The following is a 24,641-nucleotide window of genomic DNA, read 5'->3' as shown; positions in this document are numbered from 1 at the left end:
TTACCTAACCTCTCTCAGCCTCAGTCTTTTTCATCTGTATGATAGAGATAATAATATAACTAATTTATGAGATTAAAGTACATATACATATATGATATGCTTCTTACATTGTCTAAATTCTAGAACTTAACAAGCACTCATTAACTTGAAGGTAACTTGAGTGCTCATGAAAAGACAGTCAGCAAAGAGAAACCACAGTAAATGACTTCATGACCTTCGGACTCTATGTTATTGAACACCCATTGCATACCAGATTCTGTGTTAGGCACTAGGTTTATTATGGAAAATAGAATGAATGTTAAGGCTAGTCTTTGAGGAGTTTAGAGTCTGGTAGGGGAGAAAAACAATAAATAAGCACAAGTAAATATAGAATTAAAATTTGTAGTAAGTGCTGTAAAGGGAAAGAACAGAATGCTATGAAAGAGAATAACAAGGGGGAATTACTTTGGATTAGTCTATTGGGAAAAGCTCTTAATGACTGAGAATACTGCTTATGCCATATCCAGACTAATGTCAAAGTGGATCAGTAAAATGCACATGCATTTAAACTATTCAAAGTAAATTAATATTAACTTGTAACATGTAGGTCAAAGGGATTAGAGATATGACCTTACTGTCAAGTTATTTAACTTCTCTTTACCTTAATTTCCTCATCTATAGAAAGAAGATTAGACACAATAATCTCTCAACTCATAGCTTCTACAATTCTATGTGAATTTAGGACAGAAAATATAAGAATATAAGAATGTTGTAAATAAGGTTATATATAAAGAGAAAATACTTTTTTCCATTTAGTCCTCACAATATGGTTTTATTACTGAATTTAATTTTTTTCTTAGTAAAACATAAAAATTGTTTATAAATGATTAAAGCAAGAAATAAAAAATCCCCTCCCGATCAACCCCTCCACAGAGACTCCACAGATGACTACTGTTTACTTAGATCGTCTCCTGTAACATGCCTCTGTTCATTTGTTCTGAGTATGTGATATTATTCTCTCAGATATGAAAAACAAAATATTGAGAGTGGTTAATGTTGCTATTTTCTTTTTTTTAAATCAATTTATTTATTTATTTTTGGCCATGTTGGGTCTTTGTTGCTGTGCACAGGCTTTCCTCTAGTTGCGGAGAGTGGGGGTTACTCTTCTTTGCAGTGTGCTGGCTTCTCATTACAGTGGCTTCTTTTGTTGCAGAGCATGGGCTTGAGGCACACGGTCTTCAGTAGTTGTGGCATGCAGGCTCAGTAGTTGTGGTGCACAGGCTTAGTTGCTCCGCAGCATGTGAGATCTTCCCGGACCAGGGCTCGAACCCGTGTCACCTGCATTGGTAGGCAGATTCTTAACAACTGTGCTACCAGGGAAGTCCCAATGTTGCTATTTTCTACTTAATTTTTTCCTCCTATCATTTCTATCTTTTCCCACAATATGCATGTATTATTTTTATAATCAGAAAAGTTAATTTTATTTAAATAAAATAATGCTAGTTGTAATGAATAATAAAAATATTTTATCTCTGTTTTATTCTTAAAGAGAGAAGAGAGCTATGCATTTCATTAGAAGTTTGTATGGAAATAGTTCTGGCTAGTAATTATATTTTGCTGCAACCAAACTGCTTGTGAAGATTTATTCTATAAGTAGTTAAGAAAAATATGACAGCCAGACCATATAACCATGTTATATACTCACGAAAGGAAGTACTGGCCTTTATCAGCAAGATCTTCCTTTCTGTGAGATAAGTTCAGGGGCAGGCTTCATTGAAAAGAAAAATTTCTCTAACATCTTTTAATAATTAGTACAGTTGAAAATTTATCAGCTTTAGAAAAGTGATGGTAGATTGAATATTTTGTATTATCTCCTTTCTTGTCTAATGTTTTTCTTCTTTTTATCTTAGTTTTACTTTGTTTTTATTATTTTCTAAGAATTATAAGAAGGTCAGTAGGAAATATCTATATATCTATATCTATATTCCCATTGAATGATCCATATGGCATTCCATCACTATCATATTATATCAGGACTCTTCTAACTCTTTGAGAAGTTCAGGTAGAGTTTCATTATGTATTATAATATTATTGATGAAAATTTAAGGGAATGAGGATGTTCCATGAATGACATAGACTGGATCAAATCCTGGGTGCTATGCAGTTACAACCAATGTTTGTGAATTCTTATTCATACCAAGCACAGCCTATGGACTGAATGCATAACATTTACAACTATTTTTCAAATATTTGTTGATGCTATAGTATTTAATATAGTGTGAATTCATTTAAAGGTATTAAAACATTTTGTCAGTATGCATTTTGTCAATAAATATTTTCTAAAAGTTTGGAAATCATTTATCTAGTGAAATGAGTACTTGATATGGAATATATATCTTGGAATGACCTTAAATATTGCTTTCATATATAAAAGGTATGACTCCATCCTGGGTTGAGCATTTAACTAGCTGTGTGGCTCAGTTAATTTTTCTCATTTGAAAAATGGAGATAATAACACAAACTCTATTTATTCCTCCAGGAATGGTGAATCTCAAGTGCTTTAAAGAAGCTGCATACTTTGAAAATAGATGTTGCTATCATGACAGTTGTTATCATAGTTGTCCATATAATGATATAAAGCATAATGAGAGAACTGAAAAAAATGATTCAACTACCCCTCCTACCTCAGGGTCAGAGAATTGAGTTCAAGTCCTTAAATTTTTAGTTTTTGTTGTTCACCTTAGTAATAATTTAAAAAATAGAAACAAAATTTCTGGGTCAGTATGACAGAATGAGTACATGCAGAAATCTCCACTTTCTGTTCTAAATATATAGGAATGAGAGATGAAATATTAAATATTTAATTAATATTAAATTTAATATATATATTAAATTATATATATATATATATAATCACATTCAAAGATAACTGAAACAACCACGATGGACAAAGGCAGGGAAACTACAAAGGTAATCAGAGCCTGAAGGTATGTAGTTCTCAGGAGGCTGGGATCAGAAAGAGGATGAGGACTTCAATGTCTTCATAAGAACAAGATGTAAATATGCCTCAGTCATGATGAGGATGGAGATAAAGTTTTCTTCTTCATTATGGGGGACAAGTGTTATTTTCTTTGCTTTCAAATATCACCTGTGTTCTGTGTTGAAAGACAAAGGAAATACACTTACTTACCCATCTGAAACTTACTTCTGCCCAAGCCTGGTAGTTGAAACAGCTTTCTGTGTGAGACTGGAATTCGAGCTTGCACAATATATAGTGGCTATAACTGGGCCACCTGAATAAGTGGGAATCCCAAGACAAGACTGCAATACGTGACTTGGTTTGAGGCCAGACAACTGGTGAGGCAAGGATGACTCTGCCCTACATGCAGGCCAAATATAGGAGAAACCCTGCACTGAAGATGATCTCTCAAACAAAAAAAACACAAGGATACTTGGTGTCATAAAAAGTAGTCAATAGAATCCATAAATAAGAAAATTCACAACCAAAGAAAGAGAGCTAACAAAATAATCTGGAAGAACCTTAAAGTTTAAAACTGTCAAAAAACCAACCAACCACCCCCTACCCCCCAAACAACAATCCCTGAAAGATAAAATTATCATCCATAAAACAAGATTAAGAGTTAATGAAAACAGAAGAGTCATATATGAAAATGAACTTATTGGAAATCTTAGGAATAAAATATAGCCACAAAACTTAAAAATATAATGGATGGGTTAAATAGTAATTTTTAAAGAACCAAAGAGAGAGTTTATGAATTGGAAGATAGAACAAAAGAAATCTCCCAGGATGCAAAGACAATGAGATGTGAAAAATGAAAAAGAAGTTGAGAAATATGGAAGATTTCAGATTACCTGCAGGATATATCAACCAGATCAATAGCCCACTCCTCAGCCATAGCAATAGAAGCCAGACAACAATGCAATTATTGCTTCAGAGTACTGAGAGAAAATAAATGTAAACATAAAATTTGATACTCAGAAAAATTATCATTTAAGAGGGAAGCCTAAAGAAAGCACATTTTTAGCTATTTGAGGACTAAGAAATCTTACTACTGATATTATTGAAGAGAATTGTTATTGAAAAAATTCAATGTTGAAATTGACTCTTATTGAAAGAATTATTGAGAGATGAATTTCAGCAAAAAGAAAAAGGAACCTAGAAGGAAGAAGTGTGATGCAAGAATCCTGGTTGTGCCAATAAATCTGGAAAATATCTTGATACATCTAAGTAAGCATTGGTTGTATAAATAATAATAATCACAATAATAACAATACCATTGACAGAGAACTAAAGAACTAAACAATAATTACATGGATATTAGAGGATATCAGAGGGAATGAGAGGATGTAATGTTCTTTTCTTATTTAGAAGGAAGATAGAGATGTTGAGTAAGTTTAGGTTTTAATAGAAAATGTATGTTTAAATATGTATTTAGATTATTGTGTTAATCTTTCAAAGAACAGAAATAGACAATAGAATTTCCAAGTCAATAGAGGGAAAAAGGGAAACAAAAACAGAACAACTTTATGAAAACAGGCAGGAAAGGAAAAAAAAGTAAGGGAAAATGTGGAAAATATAAAATGTTATAAATATTTCAGAATAATCTCATAAATATAAGTTGAACCTACTTATTCAAAGATATACACTCATATTAAATTTTTAAAATTTAGCTATATGCAATTTAGAGAGACACATATGAAACAAAATTACATAGAAATGTTGAAAATAAAGAAATATAAAAGTTACCAGGTGAATACTAATCAAAAGACATCTAATACAGCATTATTTAAACCAGATAATATAGGATAGAAAATTAAAAGCATCAAGAAAGTAGAAAAATAGCCTTAAATAGGTAAAAATCTCACTAGAAATGTAATAATATAACAAGAAAGACTCAAAATATATAAATTTTAAAATTTAGCATTATAAGGAAGGAAATGCAAACCTACAGATATTATGATAGATTTTGGCAGATCCTGCTCAGAAAAGGATTAAGTAGCTGAAAAATGGTAAGGGTACTGGGATTTTGAGAAATATAAATAGCAAGTTTGAACTAACAGATATATATTAATATTATTTTTAATAATCAGAGAATATGCATTCTTTTTTAAGCACACAGAAAACAGTTACATGAACTTTTCTCCTATTAGACTCCAAAAACAGTCTCTTAAAATTAGGAGAATTCATATCAATAATTAAATAATATTAGACATAAACAATAGAAAAGAACTAAAATATCCATACATTTGATGCACAAAATAACTCACTTCAAAATAATTTGTGGTTAAAGAAGAAAGCCTAATGAAAAAGAAAAATCTTTAAAACTGACTGATTCCAAAAGCGCTATCATACTGAAACATACAGAGAGCAGCTGAATTAGAATTTAGGAGATTTATAGGCTCAAGTGCATATATTTTAAAACAAGAAATGGAAAGAAAAAATTCTTAGGCATTTAAATAAAGAAGCTAGAAACAGGACAAGGAATAAATCAAAAGAAAAATAGAAGAAAGTAAATAGTAAATGTTAAACGAGAATTTAATTAAATAGCAGAGTAATAAAACAGCAAGATACATTAAGAAGAGGGAAAAAAGCTAAACTAAATAACACTAGGAACAAAAAGACCTAGAAACGATGACAATAATTCAACCAGAAACAAGAAAAAATTCAGGAATTATTTTTAACTTTGTTAAGTATGATAATGATGTGGTGGCTGTGAAAAAAAACCCCAGAGTTATCAATTAAACATGCATATGAAATGATCACGATTTCCATGATTTCCATTAAAATATTCCAGAAGAAATAAGGAAAGAAAAAGGAGAGAAAATAAGGGAAAAGTGAGGAAGATAATGATAAATATAACAAGATTGGCAAAATATAACTGTTAAAACTTAGGGTTTGTTATATTATTTCTTCTACTTTATTTTTAAAAAGTTCTAAAGGGGGGGGTGCATAACAATAGATCAGAGAGAAATTGAAAAAAATCTAGGAGAATACAATGATAAGTGATACTAATAAAATTATAAACAGATTATGGACAATTTTCTATTAATATAATAAATTGCCAGAATTGACTTAAGAAGAAATAGAAAGCATATTAAGTAGGATCTATAACCATGAAAAATCATGAAATCAGTAGTCAGATATTTCACCTGACACTCCAAAAGTTCACCAGGCCCATAGAGTTTAATGGACCAGTTGTTGCAAACTTAACAAGAAGAAAGGTATTATCTATTTTACACAAACTGTTTCAGAGAAGAAAGAGGGAAACCTACTTATTCAAGCTAGCATAATTGGGATACTAAATCTAAAAAGGTTAATTACAAAACTAGGATTATACACCAAAATCATAGCAACTGTTTTTTTAATATAAATTTATTTGTTTATTTTTGGCTGCCTTGGGTCTTCATTGCTACACATGGGCTTTCTCTTCGTTGTGGTGTGCGGGCTTCTCATTGCAGTGGCTTCTCTTGTTGCAGAGCACAGGCTCTAGGCATGCAGGCTTCAGTAGTTGTGGCTCATGGCCTCCAAGGTACAAAAAATACATATAAGCAGAAAAATGAGAAAATACAGAAATAAAGGAAAACAGTCAAGCAAAACAAAATAATAATAGTTTAGCCATTAAACAAAGTCAAGGACCTTTAGTTCCTCCTCAAGGGTTATAGAAAATATCCTGCGCCATCTCCTTTGAGCTGTTTTGCAGATACTGAAACCCCCACCAGGTGGAAGAAGTTAACTGTGTGCTGACCACAAGCACATAGACCGCAGAGCGGCTGTAACTAGAAGGTTGATGATGTTGACTCCCCAAGCAATCAGATTAAGATCTCAGCCTGTCCACACCATGATGGTTTGACAGGCTTCTGACCCAGATTCCAAAGGACCATACAAGGGCAGAAAAGAGGTGGCACTCCAGGTCCAGGTAGAACCCCACGTATTCCCAGAAAACCAATGCATATGCCGCCCTTTCTTGCCTTAATCATCCCCTGAGTGAGAAGTTGATTTGTGAACTAAGTTCCCACTTCTCCATTCTCTGACCATTGAATAAAGCTTGTGCTTCTTTCATCTCAGCTTCAGTTTTTGGCTGCCTGAACCCAAACAGAAAAGAATTTTCCCTGCCAAGGCAGGGGCCTCGGCTGGGACAGGGCCCAAGTGGGGATCCAAATAACCTAATTCAGTAACAAAAGATATTAAGATTTGTTTGTTTTGTGTGGTAAGAACATTTAAATTATTTTTACATTTCTAAATTTTTAAGTTTTCTCCAAAAAAATCTACAACAAATTACATCATTTGTACCTCAACTTCAACAGCAGAGAAAATCATCCCTTTAAAGCATATCATGTGCCAACCTAATAAACAACCGTCAGACTTGTCAGTGGTAGGAAGCCTAGAATGTACTATTCTTAGATCAAGAAATCCTCAGTAGTTCAAGTTACTACAGGTCTTGTAAACATCACTATGGTTTCTCATGTAAGTTGGTGAAAAATTACAGCATTTTTTTAAGCATCTTTTTTTTTCCAACATCTTTATTGGAGTATAATTTCTTTACAATGTTGTGTTTGTTTCTGCTGTACAAGGTGAATCAGCTATATGTATACATATATCCCCATATCCCATCCTTCTTGTGCATCCCTCCCACCCTTCCTCTCCCACCCCTCTAGGTGGTCACAAAGCATCAAGCTAATCTCCCTGTGCTATGCTGCTGCTTCCCACTAGCTATCTATTTTACATTTGGTAGTATATATAAGTCCATGCCACTCTCTCACTTCATCCCAGCTTACCCTTCCCCTTCCCCGTGTCCTCAAGTCCATTCTCTACGTCTGCGTCTTTATTCCTGTCCTGCCTCTAGGTTCATCAGAACTTTTTAAATTTTTTTTTAGATTCCATATATATGTGTTAGCATATGATATTTGTTTTTCTCTTTCTGACTTACTTCATTCTGTATGACAGACTCTAGGTCTATCCACCTCACTACAAATAACTCAATTTCGTTTCTTTTTTTGGCTGAGTAATATTCCATTGTATATATGTGCCACATCTTCTTTATCCATTCATCTGTCGATGGACACTTATGTTGCTTCCATGTCCTGGCTATCGTAAATAGTGCTGCAATGAACGTTGTGGTACATGTCTCTTTTTGAATTATGGTTTTCTCAGGGTATATGCCCAGTAGTGGGATTGCTGGGTCATATGGTAGCTCAATTTTTAGTTTTTTAAGGAACCTCCATACTGTTCTCCGTAGTGGCTGTATCAATTTACATTCCCACCAACAGTGCAAGAGGATTCCCTTTTCTCCACACCCTCTCTAGCATTTATTGTTTGTAGATTTTTTGACGATGGCCATTCTGACTGGTGTGAGGTGATATCTCCTTGTGGTTTTGATTTGCATTTCTCTAATGATTAGTGATGTTGAGCATCCTTTCCTGTGTTTGTTGGCAATCTATATATCTTCTTTGGAGAAATGTCTGTTTAGATCTTTTGTCCATTTTTGCATTGGGTTGTTTGTTGTTTTGATATTGAGCTGCATGAGCTGCTTGTATATTTTGGAGATTAATCCTTTGTCAGTTGCTTCACTTGCAAATATTTTCTCCCATTCTGAGGGTTGTCTTTTCATCTTGTTTATGTTTTCCTTTGCTGTGCAAAAGCTTTTAAGTTTAATTAGGTCGCATTTATTTATTTATTTAAAAAAATATTTGTACTGATTTTTTTTAACATCTTTATTAGAGTATAATTGCTTTACAATGGTGTGTCAGTTTCTGCTCTACAACAAAGCGAATCAGCCATACACACACACGTCCCCATATCTCCTCCCTCCCGCATCGCCCTCCCTCCCACCCTCCCCATCCCACCCCTCCAGGCGGTCACAAGGCACCGAGCTGATCTCCCTGTGCTATGCGGCTGCTTCCCACTAGCTATCTATTTTACGTTTGGTAGTGTATATATGTCCATGCCACTCTCTCACTTTGTCCCAGCTTACCCTTCCCCCTCCAGGTATCCTCAAGTCCATTCTCTAGTAGGACTGCATCTTTATTCCCATCTTGCCCCTAGGTTCTTCTGACCATTTTCTTTCTTTCTTTTTTTTTTTAGGTTCCATATATATGTGTTAGCATACGGTATTTGTTTTTCTCTTTCTGACTTACTTCACTCTGTATGACAGATTCTAGGTCCATCCACCTCACTGCAAATAACTCAATTGTCTTTTCATCTTGTTTATGGTTTCCTTTGCTGTGCAAAAGCTTTTAAGTTTCATTAGGTCCCAACTGTTTATTTTTGTTTTTATTTCCATTTCTCTAGGAGGTGGGTCAAAAGGATCTTGCTGTGATTTATGTCATAGAGTGTTTTGCCTATGTTTTCCTCTAAGAGTTTGATGGTGTCTGGCCTTACATTTAGGTCTTTAATCCATTTTGAGTTTATTTTTGTGTATGGTGTTAGGGAGTGTTCTAATTTCGTTCTTTTACATGTAGCTGTCCAGTTTTCCCAGCACCACTTATTGAAGAGGCTGTCTTTTCTCCACTGTATATTCTTTTTTTTTTTTTAAAGGAATTCCTTTATTTTTATTTTTATTTTTATTTATTTATTTATTTATTTATTTATTTTTGGCTGTGTTGGGTCTTCGTTTCTGTGCGAGGGCTTTCTCTAGTTGTGGCAAGCGGGGGCCACTCTTCATTGCGGTGTGCGGGCCTCTCACTGTTGCGGCCTCTCCCATTGCGGAGCACAGGCTCCAGACACGCAGGCTCAGTAACTGTGGCTCATGGGCCTAGTTGCTCTGTGGCATGTGGGATCTTCCCAGACCAGGACTCGAACCCATGTCCCCTTCATTGGCAGGCAGATTCTCAACCACTGCGCCACCAGGGAAGCCCTCCACTGTATATTCTTGACTCCTTTATCAAAGATAAGGTGACCACATGTGCGTGGGTTTATCTCTGGGCTTTCTATCCTGTTCCATTGATCTATATTTCTGTTTTTGTGCCAGTATCATACTGTCTTGATTACTGTAGCTTTGTAGTATAGTCTGAGATCAGGGAGACTGATTCCTCCAGCTCCGTTTTCTTTCTCAAGATTGCTTTGGCTATTTGGGGTCTTTTGTGTTTCCATACAAATTGTGAAATGTTTTGTCCTAGTTCTGTGAAAAATGCCATTGGTAGTTTGATAGGGATTGCATTGAATCTGTAGATTGCTTTGGGTAGTATAGTCATTTTCACAGTGTTGATTCTTCCACTCCAAGAGCATGGTATATCTCTCCACCTGTTTGTATCATCTTTAATTTCTTTCATCAGTCTCTTATAGTTTTCTGCATACAGGCCTTTGGTCTCCTTAGGTAGGTTTATTCCTATTTTTTGTGGCAATGGTAAATGGGAATGTTTCCTTAATTTCTCTTTCAGATTTTTCATCGTTAGTGTATAATTATGCAAGAGATTTCTGTGCACTAATTTTGTATCCTGCTACTTTACCAAATCTTTAGGATGCAAACAGTGATGGTTTTACTTCTTCTTTTCTTATTTGGATTCCTTTTATTTCTTTTTCTTCTCTGATTGCCATGGTTAAAATTTCAAAACTATGTTGAATGATAGTGGTGAGAGTGGACAACCTTGTCTTGTTCCTGATCTTAGAGGAAATGGTTTCAGTTTTTCACCATTGAGAACGATGTTGGCTGTGGCTTTGTAATATATGGCCTTTATTATGTTGAGGTAGGTACCCTCTATGACTACTTTCTGGGGAGTTTTTGTCACAAATGGGTGTTGAATTTTGTCAAAAGCTTTTTCTGCATCTATTGAGGTTATCATGCGGTTTTTATCCCTCAATTTGTTAATATGGTGTATCATATTGACTGATTTACATATATTGAAGAATCCTTGCATTCCTGGGCTAAACCCCACTTGATCATGGTGTATGATCCTTTTAATGTGCTGTTGGATCCTGCTTGCTAGTATTGTGTTGAGGATTTTTTGCATCTATGTTCATCAGTGATACTGACCTATAGTTTTCTTTCTTTGTGACATGTTTTTCTGGTTTTAGTATCAGGGTGATGTTGGCCTTATAGAATGAGTTTGGGAGTGTTCCTCCCTCTGCTATATTTTGGAAGTGTTTGAGAAGGATAGGTGTTAGCTCTTCTCTAAATGTTTGATAGAATTCACCTGTGATGTCATCTGGTCCTGGGCTTTTGTTTGTTGGAAGATATTTAATCACAGTTTCAATTTCAGTGCTTGTGATTGGACTATTCATATTTTCTATTTCTTTCTTGTTTGGTCTCAGAAGGTTGTGCATTTTTAAGAATTTGTCCATTTCTTCCAGGTTGTCCATTTTATTGGCATAGAGTTGCTTGTAGTAACCTCTCATGATCCTTTGTATTTCTGCAGTGTCAGTTGTTACTTCTCCTTTTTCATTTCTAATTCTGTTGATTTGAGTCTTCTCCCTTTTTTTTCTTGATGAATCTGGCTAATGGTTTATCAATTTTGTTTAACTTCTCAAAGAACCAGCTTTTAGTTTTATTGATCTTTGCTATTGTTTCCTTTATATCTTTTTCATTTATTTCTGATCTGATCTTTATGATTTCTTTCCTTCTGCTAACTTTGGGGGTTTGTTTTGTTCTTTTTTTCCATTTGCTTAAGGTGTAAGGTTAGGTTGTTTATTTGAGATTTTTCTTGTTTCTTGAGTTAGGATTGTATTGCTATAAACTTCCCCCTTAGGACTGCTTTTGCTGCATCCCACAGGTTTTGGGTCATTGTGTTTTCATTGTCATTTGTTTCTAAGTATTTTTTGATTTCCTCAGTGATCTCTTGGTTATTTAGTAGTGTATTGTTGAGCCTCCATGTGTTTGTTTTTTTACAGATTTTTTTCTTGTAATTGATATCTAGTCTCATAGCATTGTGCTCGGAAAAGATGCTTGATATGATTTCAATTATCTTAAATTCACTGAGGCTTGATTTGTGACCAGGATATGATGTGTGCTGGAGAATTTTCCATGAGCACTTGAGAAGAAAGTGTATTCTGTTGTTTTTGGATGGAATGTCCTATAAATATCAATTAAGTCCATCTTGTCAAATGTGTCATTTAAAGCTCGTGTTTCCTTATTTATTTTCATTTTTGATGATCTGTTCATTGGTGAAAGTGGGGTGTTAACGTCCCCTACTATGATTATGTTACTGTGCATTTCCCCTTTTATGGCTGTTAGCATTTGTCTTATGTATTGAGGTACCCAATTTTTACTCTGACTCCAATGAGAAGATAACTAGTAGAAAGCACAACATGCTGCACTACCTGTCTAAGGACACTGATGTGGTAGGACCTCAACTTGTGCCTAAACTGTGTCTACTGGTGCACTTCAAGATATATGAATGCGTGTTTTATTTACTGATGGAGCAGGCCTGATAGAAGCTGATTTATTTTGGGAACTTAGGCCCCTCCTGAGAGAGAATTCATCCTAAGAGAACGAAATTCTGGTGTAGTATCAAATCTTAGTAGTGAAGGGAAGAATTGAGTCTGAGATATCAAGATGCCTACTACTATGTATTCCCTGGCTGAACTTCCCCATGAACTTATGTCTGGGAAGATACTGGAGTGAGAGTGAGGAAATATTCCTTTGGTATTCCTCAACAGGTTGTAACACATAGGAAGAGACACATTTCCTCACTCCAATGCCTCATTTTGCTCTGGAAGTAATTGTAAGTTTGTTACCTTCAATAGTCAATAGCTGTGGTACTCAGCAGAGGCGGCTGCAGAGGAAAGGTGTCTTATAGGCAAGGTTAATACCCAAGGCAAGCAGTGGTGGCTCTTGGCAGATGCGATTGGTCATAAAGAAGGTAGCACAGGCATGTCTTGTGCTTGTGTTGGTACTCGGTAGGAGTGGTTGACATGTAAGTGCCTGGTGAGTGCTGTAACATCTAGCAAAAGAGAGATACAATAGAAGAAGAAAAGGTTAGTTTGTTAGCACAAAATGTTTACCCCCATGAAGACACAGATATAATTGGCCTGAAGTGTGGGGACCTCCTTTTCTGTTCTACACTGGCAAATGGGAGCAAGAAGCAACAAAATACAAGCTAAAGAGAGTAGGCCTGAACCATCTTTCCCAGATAAGCTGCCCAAATTCCCAGGATACTAGGCCCTGGCAACTCTACATTCACTTACTGTAAAAGTGTAAAAGGTTAGGTTACTCCCTGGCTGTAGAACAAGTGCCCAATTACCCTCAGAGAGAGCATATCCCTCATCCGAAAGGAAACCTAGCCTGTATCTTGCATCCAGCTAATCTTCTACATTACTGCAACTAGGCACTTTTGTTTTCTCATTACCTTCACAGAGAGCAGAGAGAGATTTTCATGATTCTTCACGACTCTATTCTCTCTGCTTTAATAGCCAAAGGCTAAAGTCAAATGAACTTATTCACAGAGAAAAACAAGCAATTTTGTCTGATCTATATTATTCTTACTGAAACTGCAATTGTGTTATTCCGACTGACAGATTCTCAAGAGAGATTCAGTGAAAATACTCTTGATCAAATTCACTAAGGAACAGAATGTTTCAAGTGGGTGTGTCTGGCTAGAATATCCCTGAACTTTTCAGTAACAGCACATCAAAATACTGCTGAATTTTTATTTTCCATCAGAAAAATAACAAAACCAATTTGAAATCTGGGTGTGTTTTGAGGGCAGGTGGTATTAGCCTAGTAGTAAACACATTTTTGGCTGCTCCTTTTTTTTTTCCCCTTAGGCAGCTATGTTTAATGGGCAGAGAGAAAGCTGTTTGCTTGCAGAATCTTATTATAGAGCAGAAATATACTTGTTCCAGAAAAGAGGAATTTAATTGATTCCAAGTTGAATGATGTTAACAGGTGTCACCTCACCAATCCAGGACTTAAATGGGTTATTATAAACTGGACTAATACGTATTTTTCTGGCTCTTGCTCCCACTTATTATGCAAGACTGCATGCCCCTGTAATGTTTCTCCTATTATTTCTAGCAGCTTTAGGGTGTGGTTGACATGTGCTCATGAACACATACTGTTGGCTACTGCATACTGTCTGCCATTTTCTTGCCCTTTAGCTCAAGCTCTTCTCTGCTGCCATCTGCACCTAAGGCCTGCACAGCTTAATATAAACTGCAAGGAAGTCTTGATCAGTATTTCTGCTTCTGCTAGGCTCCATGACACTTCAATGGAAGAACATTACTTTGCTGGTTCCATGGATGCACTGAGGTCCAAGAGATTGCACAGGTAGAGGGAGAAACTCTCTGTCCCTTTCAGTGTTCTACACTGTTGAGGTTAATTGTCACAAGTTATAGAGTTTTTATCCACAACTCTCTCTTCCCCTAGGACCCAGACATCAAGCTGTAGGGGAGTAGGGTGGGTAGTATGTGAGTATGGTGGCCATAGAATGTGTCTCTCACATGTGACTGAAACATAATTGAGGTGGACTCCAGGTGCTGTGCTCTGAAATCATAATCACGTTTGCACAGAGGTCATGCTTCCCTGGCTGCTTTCAGTCAAGAACTGAGCATGGGAGTAATATGAAGGTTGGCATCCTGAGAGACATCAGTCACCTCTGACAGATGACTTTGATTTGAGGTTTCCTAACAGCAAGTGTCAAACTTTCCTTGGAACTGAATTATAGTCTAAGATGCTTCTACCCAACCTCTCTTTGTTTTTTCCCCTCTTTCTCTTGCTGTTTGATAACTGTCTCAGTTTCCCTAATCTCTTCATATTTTCTCTCACAGGCATTTCCCCCAATACATTTTTCTTTTGCACATTTAGTCCCATCTTGGCATCTTGCTTCTCACAGGACCTAGACTAACACAGTGAATTTGTTATGTGCTAGTGAAATAACTAACTATTCTCCCTGTTGCTGAACCACATGTATCTTCTTGATCACTTCCCTTCAGAGGAGTTTTCTCTCCCAGGTGGCTTCTAGGTCCTTTTACAAGTAGATTTGATGCTGACCTCAATTTCCCCTACTCAGGTTTTCCTGGCATGCTCAGACATGTCCGGATCTCATTAGGAGATGTGATGTGATGGAGGCTCAAACTGAGCCCCTTGCTATATATTCTAGAGCATCTATTATGATTCTTCACCAGTTTGATGCACAGTTAGAGAAATAAAAGAAATACAGGAAACTATCCCTGCCTTTGAAATTAAAATTCAGTTAGTGAGACAGAAATCACACATGTGCCACAAGTGGTTAAAAATACAAATAATAATCATTAATTTTTCAAAGACATGGCAAGAGCTTCAAGAAATATGGCTTTGAGACTTCCCTGGTGGTGCAGTGGTTAAGAATCCACCTGCCAAGGCAGGGGACACGGGTTCAAGCCCTGGTCCGGGAAGATCTCACATGCCGTGGAGCAACTAAGCCCGTGCACCACACCTACTGAGCCTGCGCTCTAGAGCCCGTGAGCCACAACTACTGAGCCCATGCACCACAACTACTGAAGCCCGTGCGCCTAGAGTCCGTGCTCTGCAACAAGAGAAGCCACCATAATGAGAAGCACGCGCACTGCAACAAAGAGTTGCCCCTGCTCACCACAACTAGAGAAAGCCCAAGTGCAGCAAAAAAGACCCAACACAGCCAAAAATAAATAAATTTATTTTTTTTTAAATCCAGACTTAAAAAAAAAAAAAAGACTCCGCCTGCCAGTGCAGGGGATATGGGTTTGATCCCTGGTCCAGGAAGATCCCACATGCCCAGCAACTAAGCCCGTATACCACAGTTACTGAGCCTGTGCTCTAGAGCCCACGTGCCACACAACTACTGAAGCCCGCGCGCCTCGAGCCCGTGCTCCGCAACAAGAGAAGCCACTGCAATGAGAAGCCCACGCACCATAACGAAGACTAGTCCCCCGCTCATTGCAACTAGAGAAAGCCCGCACAGCAACGAAGACCCAACGCAGCCAAAAAAAAAAGAAATATGGTTTCCTCTTTCTCTGGGTTTGTACTCATGTGTTTAGGATAATGACAGAGAATAGCAGAAAGCTGTTTCTGTGCAGCTGCATGACCAGTAGTACGTGAAGATGTGAAGGTGAGAGAGGCACCATAATCATCATACTCATTACTGTGATGTGCTAAGAGCTTATCGCCTTTCATCAAGGCCTTACTGAATTCTCCCATTGTGTCAGAAACTTGTTGAATTCATGGACTGACATGAGGTCTTCACTTTTTGCTTCCCAAAGTAAAAAGCTGGATGGAAATTAGGAATAAATTAAACAAGTTGGTTTAGCTCTTAATCAGGCATAAGAACTCACCATTGATTTTCAAAGGGTATAATATTTTACAATTAAGAATGTATATACCATACGGGGTGGGAGGAGATAAATGTCAGTTAGCACTTATATACCAATGTCAATGTGAATGTTGTTTTCTTAACAAAAGGCCTTTGGCTAAATACTGGATTAATAGGCATAGAAATAATATCAAAGATTAGTAATTTAGTGTGCTCTCCTGCTGATGGGAAGAGCAGCACCTTGAAAGTTGATATGGAATGTTAAGTCATGGGAATTGCTCACAGAAAAGAAAATACCAGCAGAATTAAGTTAATTTAAAGAGACAAATTTTCTTTGGTAGTGAGTTTTTTTGTTTGTTTGTTTTAATGGACTTGCAGATCCTCAAGGTTAAACTCTACCTTAGGCCTTTGAATAGTTGTCATATGACTTTGGGTGGCTTGCATATTCTTCAGGAGAGGGTTATGTCAGACTGACAACCAGCTAAATTCTCAGTGTTATCCCACTCTCTTATGATATCACAGAATAAACCACTAATGTCAAGAAGTTTCTGAAGTCTCTATCTGGGAATTTATCAATGCACCGGGCACAACAGTCCCTGGTATAATGCTAGATAAACTTAAATGGGACAACCAAACAAACAACTAAACTGACTCATGGATTTATCTTTCAGGTTACATTTCATTGGTCATTGAAATTTACCAATTCAACTAAACTGACAGTATTGGTGAGCTGTTTTGTGATATGTTAACATTTCCCCATTGTATTTAACATTTTAAATATTGTAGAGTTAATTCCTATTCCAACATATACAAAATAAATGCTTGTCCCATAAATTCAATACCAACACATGGTACAGTACAAGTAATTTGATTCTATAAGAATTAAAAAAGGTAAAGGTTTTTCAAGAATCAGATTCTTTTACCAAAAATATCTTGTGAATTTGAGATTGTGTCTATGCAACCTCAAATATGAATAAAAAGTAATATAAAGGTTTTTTCTTCCTTTTGGGTGGTGATATTAAATTTTCTTTATACTTTTACATTTTCAAATTTTTTGCAATATATATATAACTTTTTAATTGGACAAAAAATAATTTTGAGTGGTTAAAAAAGGGATGGGTGTGGCTTAGTGAGTAGGAAAATATTCCTAGCATTTGAGACAATCTGGCAAGTGCTTGGAAGCAAAAGACAGAAATCTGACTACATTCAAGGAATTTGCCAGTGTTTGACTGCACTATAATTACTATATACTACCTGTCACTTCAGCAAGCTGTCTCTTTACAAGGCATGTGACAACAGAATGTTATATTAAGATTCCACATCATTAGGTTTATATCAAAATGAAGAAATGAAATGGAAATTCTTTCCTTTAGTAATATTTCTAGTGCATGAGAAATGATGGGGAAAGGTTTGGCTATGAACACAACTAAATAGGGAATTTTGTTTATGTCTTCTGGGAATGTATTATTTTGATTGACCCTAACTGGGAATTCGGAGGGGAAGCTTGTTCTATTATCTGTAAAGAAAGAATCTGATGAACAAGCACAGTTGCTAAGGTCATGTTTAATTGATAGGTTTTCAAGTTCAGTTAAACACTTCAGAGGCTCCATTTACCTCCAGACACCTGAAAAGTTGATTACAAACTCATTTTAGTAGTCTAGTTTTAGTTAATGTTTATATTTGAAAGTTATACAGTTTTATTTCTTTCAGGTATATCCTATAACTCATGTTTTTCACTAGTTTTGACCAGTTCTCCTGCTACCCCCTATCTATCCAAATGACTGAATTTTGCAGTATGGGTTTACTGCTGTATTAGTATATTGACAGAGATATATATACCATGGCTTCCACAGCTGTTTCAGATGAAACTGTATATTAATGTGTAACTTGCAACATACAGCTTAGCTGGAAAGTTATGTGGAACAGGTGACTGGGGAGATAGCTTTCACCACTTGGACTAAAGTCAATTTTGAAGGAGGTAAAATATGCCTGTTGAATTCTGGTGCGTGTGTGTGGTTTGGGGTGTGCATGTGCAAAGCAGAGAATTCTTCACGCTTCAAAAAGCTGAAAATATGGGTGGTTAAATGAAGTCACATTTTTACACCCTCATATGCTGAGTGGGGGTGGGGGGGCAGCCAAATGCAGCAAAGATTTGTTAATATTAGTCTGTCACTCTCGGTTTATGATGTTTTAAACATGTTAGAGATACTCATGAAGATGTAAAAGATGAGTTTAAAACCTACATCATTTGTACCAAAAGTCAACTGGAAAGAAAAGATTTTAAGTCCCTGGGCTTTTAATACAAATTGGCAGCCAAAGGAAGAGCCTTAGTCAACACATTTCCATGGCCCCCTAAACACAAATAGCCTCCAACCTTTGGAGGTTGTTCCTTCAAGATGTTTCATAAGTGACATCACAGTGATTGCCACCTCCCTCAGACTACTTTAGGCCCTGCCCAGAGCCCAGGAGTCCAGACAGCCTGGGACACGAGCAGGAGTTGGATCCCAAGTTGGAGAGAGAGAGAGGAGAAGCCTACTGCAGCCCGGTGTGTCCTTGACCCTGTTCAGGTAACAACAGGATTTTTAAGCTTAGCATACAGTGTGTATATGTGTACAAGTTGCAAATGAGAAAAGCAGAGGAATATTTACATTTCTTAATAAAATAGGCAATGCCTATTGTACACAGTATTTCTTAAAGTAGAAAGTGAATATTATTGATTCTTGTTTTCCTTTTTTCACCTTATGTTATGCATTTTCTCCCTTCTAATTAAATTTTTTTTCCATATCATAAAGTATGTCTTCCATCTTTTCAAAGTCTCCATTCAAAGAAAGTCAATGTCAAGCAATTTATTCAGAGTTTTTTATTTCGCCATATGGCAATCACTTTAGATCATATAGTGTGATCTTGACTTCAGGAAAGATTCAAAATGAAGCCAAAATTGTCTTTGCAGGTTAACAGCAGAAAAATGGAAGATTACTGATCTGAGGTTTTACCTAACTTTGGTATAAATGTGAGTGAAAGTAGAGTCCACCCCCTACAGTTAGCATATGTGTTGATTGAATTGGATTCATTAGAAATTCTCATCTTAATGCTGTGTTTTATTATTTTAAAAATATACATAAAAAAACAAATGTTTACGTCCACCATCAAAGTGCAAGAAATAGTAAGAGGTAAACCATAGGAAATAAATAAGTGTTATGGGTAGCCTGTCAATTCAGAGACTATTGAAAAAATTGTGAAAAATGCCTAATACATACTGTTTGAACAATCATTTTAAGGCAACACCTGTATAAATATCACCCAGGCCAAGAAATAGATCATTGGAGCACCCCAGAAGTCCATTCTTCATCACCTTCCCCTTTTGCCCCACCATAGGTAATCATCATCTTAATTGTTGAGATAATCTTATCCATGCTTTTCTTTATAGTTTTATCATCTCTGCATTCCTAAACAATATAATTAAGTTCCCTGTTTTGGGCTTTGTAGAAATAGAATCACATTCTGTGTTTCTTTTTGTAAATTCTTCTTTTGCCCAATAGTTATGTTTGTGAAATCCACCCATCTTATTATGTGTTGCTGTAGTTCATATATTTTCTTTGCTCTATAGCATTCCAGTGTATGACTATACCACAATTCACATCCATTCTATTGCTGATGAACATTTGAGTTTTTTCCAGCTTAGGAATAATATGAAAATGTTGCTATGAACATTCTTGTATCCAGGTATATATGTGCTTGAGTTTCTAGAGTAGAAGTGAAATAGCTAGATAAAAGGGAATGAGCATTATCAACCCTAATAAAAAAATGTCAAATTGTTTTCCCAAAGGTCGAAAAGTTACACTAGCCAGGACAGTTATTTGCAGTAATAACTCATTCATGTAATCACTCCTACGGAGTAACCACAATTCCAGCAACTATTTCCAGTCTGCCAGTTCTAGTTCTGCCTGTAACTTCCTATGTACCATTACAGAAACAACTTAACATCTCTCTAAAAGCTATAATCTTGGGAGAGAGAAAAATCAAAACAAAACTTGCCTGAGTTGTGAAGGTCACAGAGTTGTTGTGAAGGTCACATTAACAAAGCTGTGGACAACTTTCAGAAACATTTTCTGAGTATGTTCTTGTTGGGCCACTATCCATGATTCCTTTTACTTAAGAGCTTTAATCTAATAAGATTTGGTGAGATGGTTATTTTGCCCTCCCTGAATTGGGTTGTTTTGATCATTATAAATAGGGATGCATATTTTTTGCATATCTCTGTATTTCTTCAGAACTTACCCAAACAAATTTGTGTTTGAATCAGGGTTCAATTTTATTAATAAATTCATAAGGAAGAATCTGCTTTAGAGTCTTTAGATTCCTTTACCTCTAAGCTCCTTACCTTCCTATTCCCTTCTGCTCTTGTGTACATTCTTACACATTCTCTCTACTTCCTTTATACTTCATTTTCTTCTGTTTACTTTCTCCTTCAAACAAATCTTTGTAAAGATTTTCATTGGAAATTTACTATGTCCTTCACATGGAGGGCAAAAATATAAGTAAGAATTAAAAGGAAAATGAAACATAAATCCGTTATCATTGGTCATATTTTAAACCAAGATTCAACAACCTACTGGTTGATATCATCTTATTTGAACTTGTGTTGTTATACCAACAATTACATGATATGAAAAAGGATTATTCAGCTGGTTTATACAATTAATAATTTGGTACACTAATAATATAACAAATACAGTAATTACAATTAATAATTCAGTCAGGTTAGATGGTTAAAAATACCATTCAGGCCAAAATCTTGCTAACAACACTTCTTGCCCCCTGAACTTCCACTCTTAGCAAATAAACAAAACGCTCTTTCCCCCTAAACTTTTTCACTCCATAGTAGACTTTTGTCCTAAATATTTAAAATTTTATCTTTAATCTTTAATTTCATTTGGTTTGCATATACACAGTGTCAATTATGCCACATCACTGGAGGCAATAATTTTATGTTCTCAAAGTATGGTTTCCTGCATGTACTACCTGTACAGACTATAAAGATACCACCCTTGCTTTTTGAAGTGTTTACAATATAGGCACATCCTGGACTTGACTAAAAATAGCTGGCACAAGCCCTTGTTGAAATAGAAGTACCCATGGGGTTTACACTTGCTCTTTGGACTGAGTGCCTGTTATGTGAGGGACTTTTGGTTGACACCAGTAAGCTCTGTGCTCAATGCAGGGCTTTTTAAAGAGGGCAAGCAGCTGTTGAACTAGTTCATGCTTTCACAGGGTTACACAAAGATAGGTCAGCCTGAAACCTGAAAAATTATGGTATCCTACTTCTATATGTAATTCAAAGCAAGAACAATACTAAACCACAACACTTTTTCTGTTTTGGTGACCTTGCTTGCTGGTGCTCTAAGTTAGCAAAGCAAGCACACACACAGACACACACACACACGCAGAAATTGGAGAGAGAAAAATGTAATATTTTTTATTTTGTCAAAGCAACAATATAATGAGGACTATGTTGGTTTTTGTGACATAAGAAAAAAAAGCCAGGCTCTCTGTATAAGTCAGGGTTCTTCAGAGAAACAGAACCAATAGGGTGTGTGTGTGCATGTGTGTGTGTGTGTGTGTGATATAATTGGCTCATGTGATTGTGGAGGCTGGCAAGTCCAAAATCTGTAGGGTCGGTGGGAGGCTGGAGACACAGGGAAGAGTAACAGCTCTAGTCCAAAGACAGTCTGGAGGCTAGAAATCTGAGATTAAAGTATTGGCAGTGCTGATTTCTTCTGGGGCCTCTCTCCTTGGCTTGCATATGACCATCTTCTCCCTGTGTCTTCACATGGTCTTCGCTCTGTACATGTCTGTGTCCTAATCTCTTCTTCTTTTAAGGACACCAGTCATATTGGATTAGGACCCCTCTTAATGACCTCATTTTAGCTTAATTACCTCTTGAAAGACACTATCTTCAAATATAGTCACATTCCTCAATAAAAAAATAAAAAATTTATAGTCAGATTCCAAGATACTGGGGGTTAGGATTTCAACATGTGAATTTAGGGTGGACACAATTCAGCCAACACGTTCCTCTTCCATAATGCTTCTGTTTCCTTTGAGGAAAGAATGCTCACTAATTTCTTATGTTTTCTTTGTTACTTTCAGTTAGGAGGTAAGGACAAGCAGGAGGTCTTTTGTGTGCCTTCAGAAGTCTGCCTTCAGTTCTCACCAAGCTGCTCTGAGAATGGAACGATCCACCAGGGAGCTGTGTCTCAACTTCACCGTTGTCCTGATTACAGTTATCCTTATATGGCTCCTTGTCAGAACCTATCAGTACTGAGATACCACAGCTCCTGCAATTGACTGCAACACTCCAGAGCTGTCTTCTGTATGCACTGAGATCCCACTGCTGTCATGGGATACCTTTTCTGGCACCCCACGACACTTCTGACCTGCTCGCACAATATTTGGGCTGCCTCCAGTGTTAGTATTGATTGTGTGATCTCTAAAGATGCTGCTCTCAATGGCTGCCAAGTGTTTGTCAGGGAGCATTAGATTTATTCCCCAACTCTTACTGCAAATGTGTCAGACAAGCCACAAGGTTAAAAGTAAACTGGATTCGTGATGACATAGAATTCTAACAAGCCCCTGGTGTGTTTCACCACACATCCCTTCATCCCACACTCAGCAACCAAACTCTAAATCAACTGCCAGAAGAAAGAAATGTTAAAGGAAGTCTTTGTCAGCCCCTATAACTATCATGTGAATAAAGTTGTCGACCCCAAAAAATGACTTTTAGAATTTATTTTACCTTCTATTTGTGATACTGCATTTGACCCTTGGCTGGGATTGAAGTGACAAATATTACAGTATTTCTAGCATTTGAGATAAGCCAAGATCCTCCAACTGCTGAGGATTTGAAACCAAGTCAATTGAGTGTCATATTTCAAATAATTCCATTGATTCAGTGCTCCTCAAACTTTCCCTCTGAACTAGTCCCAAGGGCAGAGGGAAAATAAATCCATTCTACTCGGAGGTCTGTAGCACAGCCTGAAATGTCCACTAAAAGCACAAAATTTCTTTGAGGCCTTGTGTTTTATTAAAATTCACAAAAAAATGTATATTTTACCCTGTAATATCTCCATGTTTGCTTTAATATAAATGTTTAAAATTACTTGTCACTGAGTAAAACTAGAACATGAGTCATGTCTCTAAGAGTAGCATATTCCAGTTTGGTTATTGTCATTATGCAAATAGAGCTAGTTACTAATAAACTACAGTTATAACAAAGAGAGAATAAAAAGTACAACATACATGTTTATGGAAGAGACGTGAAATAGACATTTCTTAAACATGTTACTAGAATACCCCACACTAGACAGATCACATTTGTTCCCTGTGCCAATTCCGAGGTAACCATGGAGAAAGGGAATATTGTTAAACCTCATTTTTCATAGCACCTCTCATAAAGGCATTCCTTGCTGAATTTAGCCTATCACTGCCATTGCCTACTTAGCATTGTGATTCTCATCCCTGGCAGCACAGTTTATGTAGTCAGGGGTGATTTTTCAAAATATTTATTCTGAGTCCTCCTCAGACCAATTAAATAAAAATCTCAGGGGGTAGAACCCAAGAATCTGAATTTTTCAAAAGTCCTTTAGATAACTATATTGTGTAGCCAGAGGTGAGGATCACTGATACCTACCAGTACTTCCCATACTTTGATGTGATTATGAATCACTGGGAAGCCCCTTTTAAATGCAGATTCTAATTCAGTTTGGATTCTGATACAGTCTGGACTGAGGCCTGAGACCTTGCATTTTAAACAAGCTCCTTAGTGATGCCGATGCTATAGTCTGTGGTCTCCACAGACTTAACAGATTAGAATTGTGGGATTAGCACATTAGAATCACCTAGAACCTTTAGAAAATGACCCAAGCTTGAGCCCTATTTCCAGGAGTTTCTAATGTAATTGTTCTGGGGTTGAATCTGAGTATTATTTGTTTTTAGAAGGACTCCAGATGATTCTAATGTGCAGCCAAGGTAAAGAACCCTGATATAAAGGAAAAAGTGTCATTATTTCGATGGGTTCCCACCAAATTTGGGAAATAGCAGTGTATGTTCATCAATGTCATGTTCCTAATTTCAGAGTCAGACTACACATATGGTTGTGCAATTGTTAATGTTTTAGTGTGCAGCATGCCTACATGGCTCCAGGCCCTTTGGTAGAGAGTTACTAGTCTTTTTCTTACTTAAAGAAAAACTCAGAAAATCTACCAACGTTTGTGAATGTGTTTGCGAAGGTGTGTGTGTGGTGGTGGGGAGGGGAATGGACAAACCAAGTGACAACATTCCCTACCCCTAAGTCTGAGTCTTGGTGCCAGCATTTACAACAGGTACCATTTACTGAGCCTACTGTATATGAAGCCCTGAACTAGGCACTTTCCATACATTAT

The 24,641-nt window shown here is 36.6% G+C and overlaps 1 protein-coding gene and 1 long non-coding RNA gene across 3 annotated transcripts in view; one reads left to right on the top strand and one right to left on the bottom strand.

Moving 5' to 3' along the window:
• The window catches only part of LOC309606206, a 404,244-nt gene that overhangs the window by 116,933 nt on the left and 262,670 nt on the right, over positions 1–24,641 (bottom strand). The gene's annotated exons all lie outside the window — the stretch shown is intronic.
• On the top strand, positions 18,639–22,974 carry SLN (sarcolipin). Of its 2 annotated transcripts, none has more exons than XM_082342995.1 (2): positions 18,639–18,767; positions 22,351–22,974. In XM_082342995.1, exon 2 carries the CDS (start codon positions 22,430–22,432, stop codon positions 22,523–22,525), a length of 96 nt encoding a protein of 31 aa, XP_082199121.1. In that variant the 5' UTR covers positions 18,639–18,767; positions 22,351–22,429; the 3' UTR covers positions 22,526–22,974. The 2 variants fall into 2 exon arrangements, with proteins under 2 accessions (XP_082199121.1, XP_082199122.1); XM_082342996.1 differs by lacking the exon at positions 18,639–18,767 and adding an exon at positions 19,151–19,210.

The sequence above is a fragment of the Balaenoptera borealis genome (assembly GCF_965194805.1).
Source record: "Balaenoptera borealis genome assembly, chromosome: 11".
In the NCBI taxonomy this organism is placed as follows: Eukaryota; Metazoa; Chordata; class Mammalia; order Artiodactyla; family Balaenopteridae; genus Balaenoptera; species Balaenoptera borealis.
This window is presented reverse-complemented; position numbering and strand designations above follow the sequence as displayed.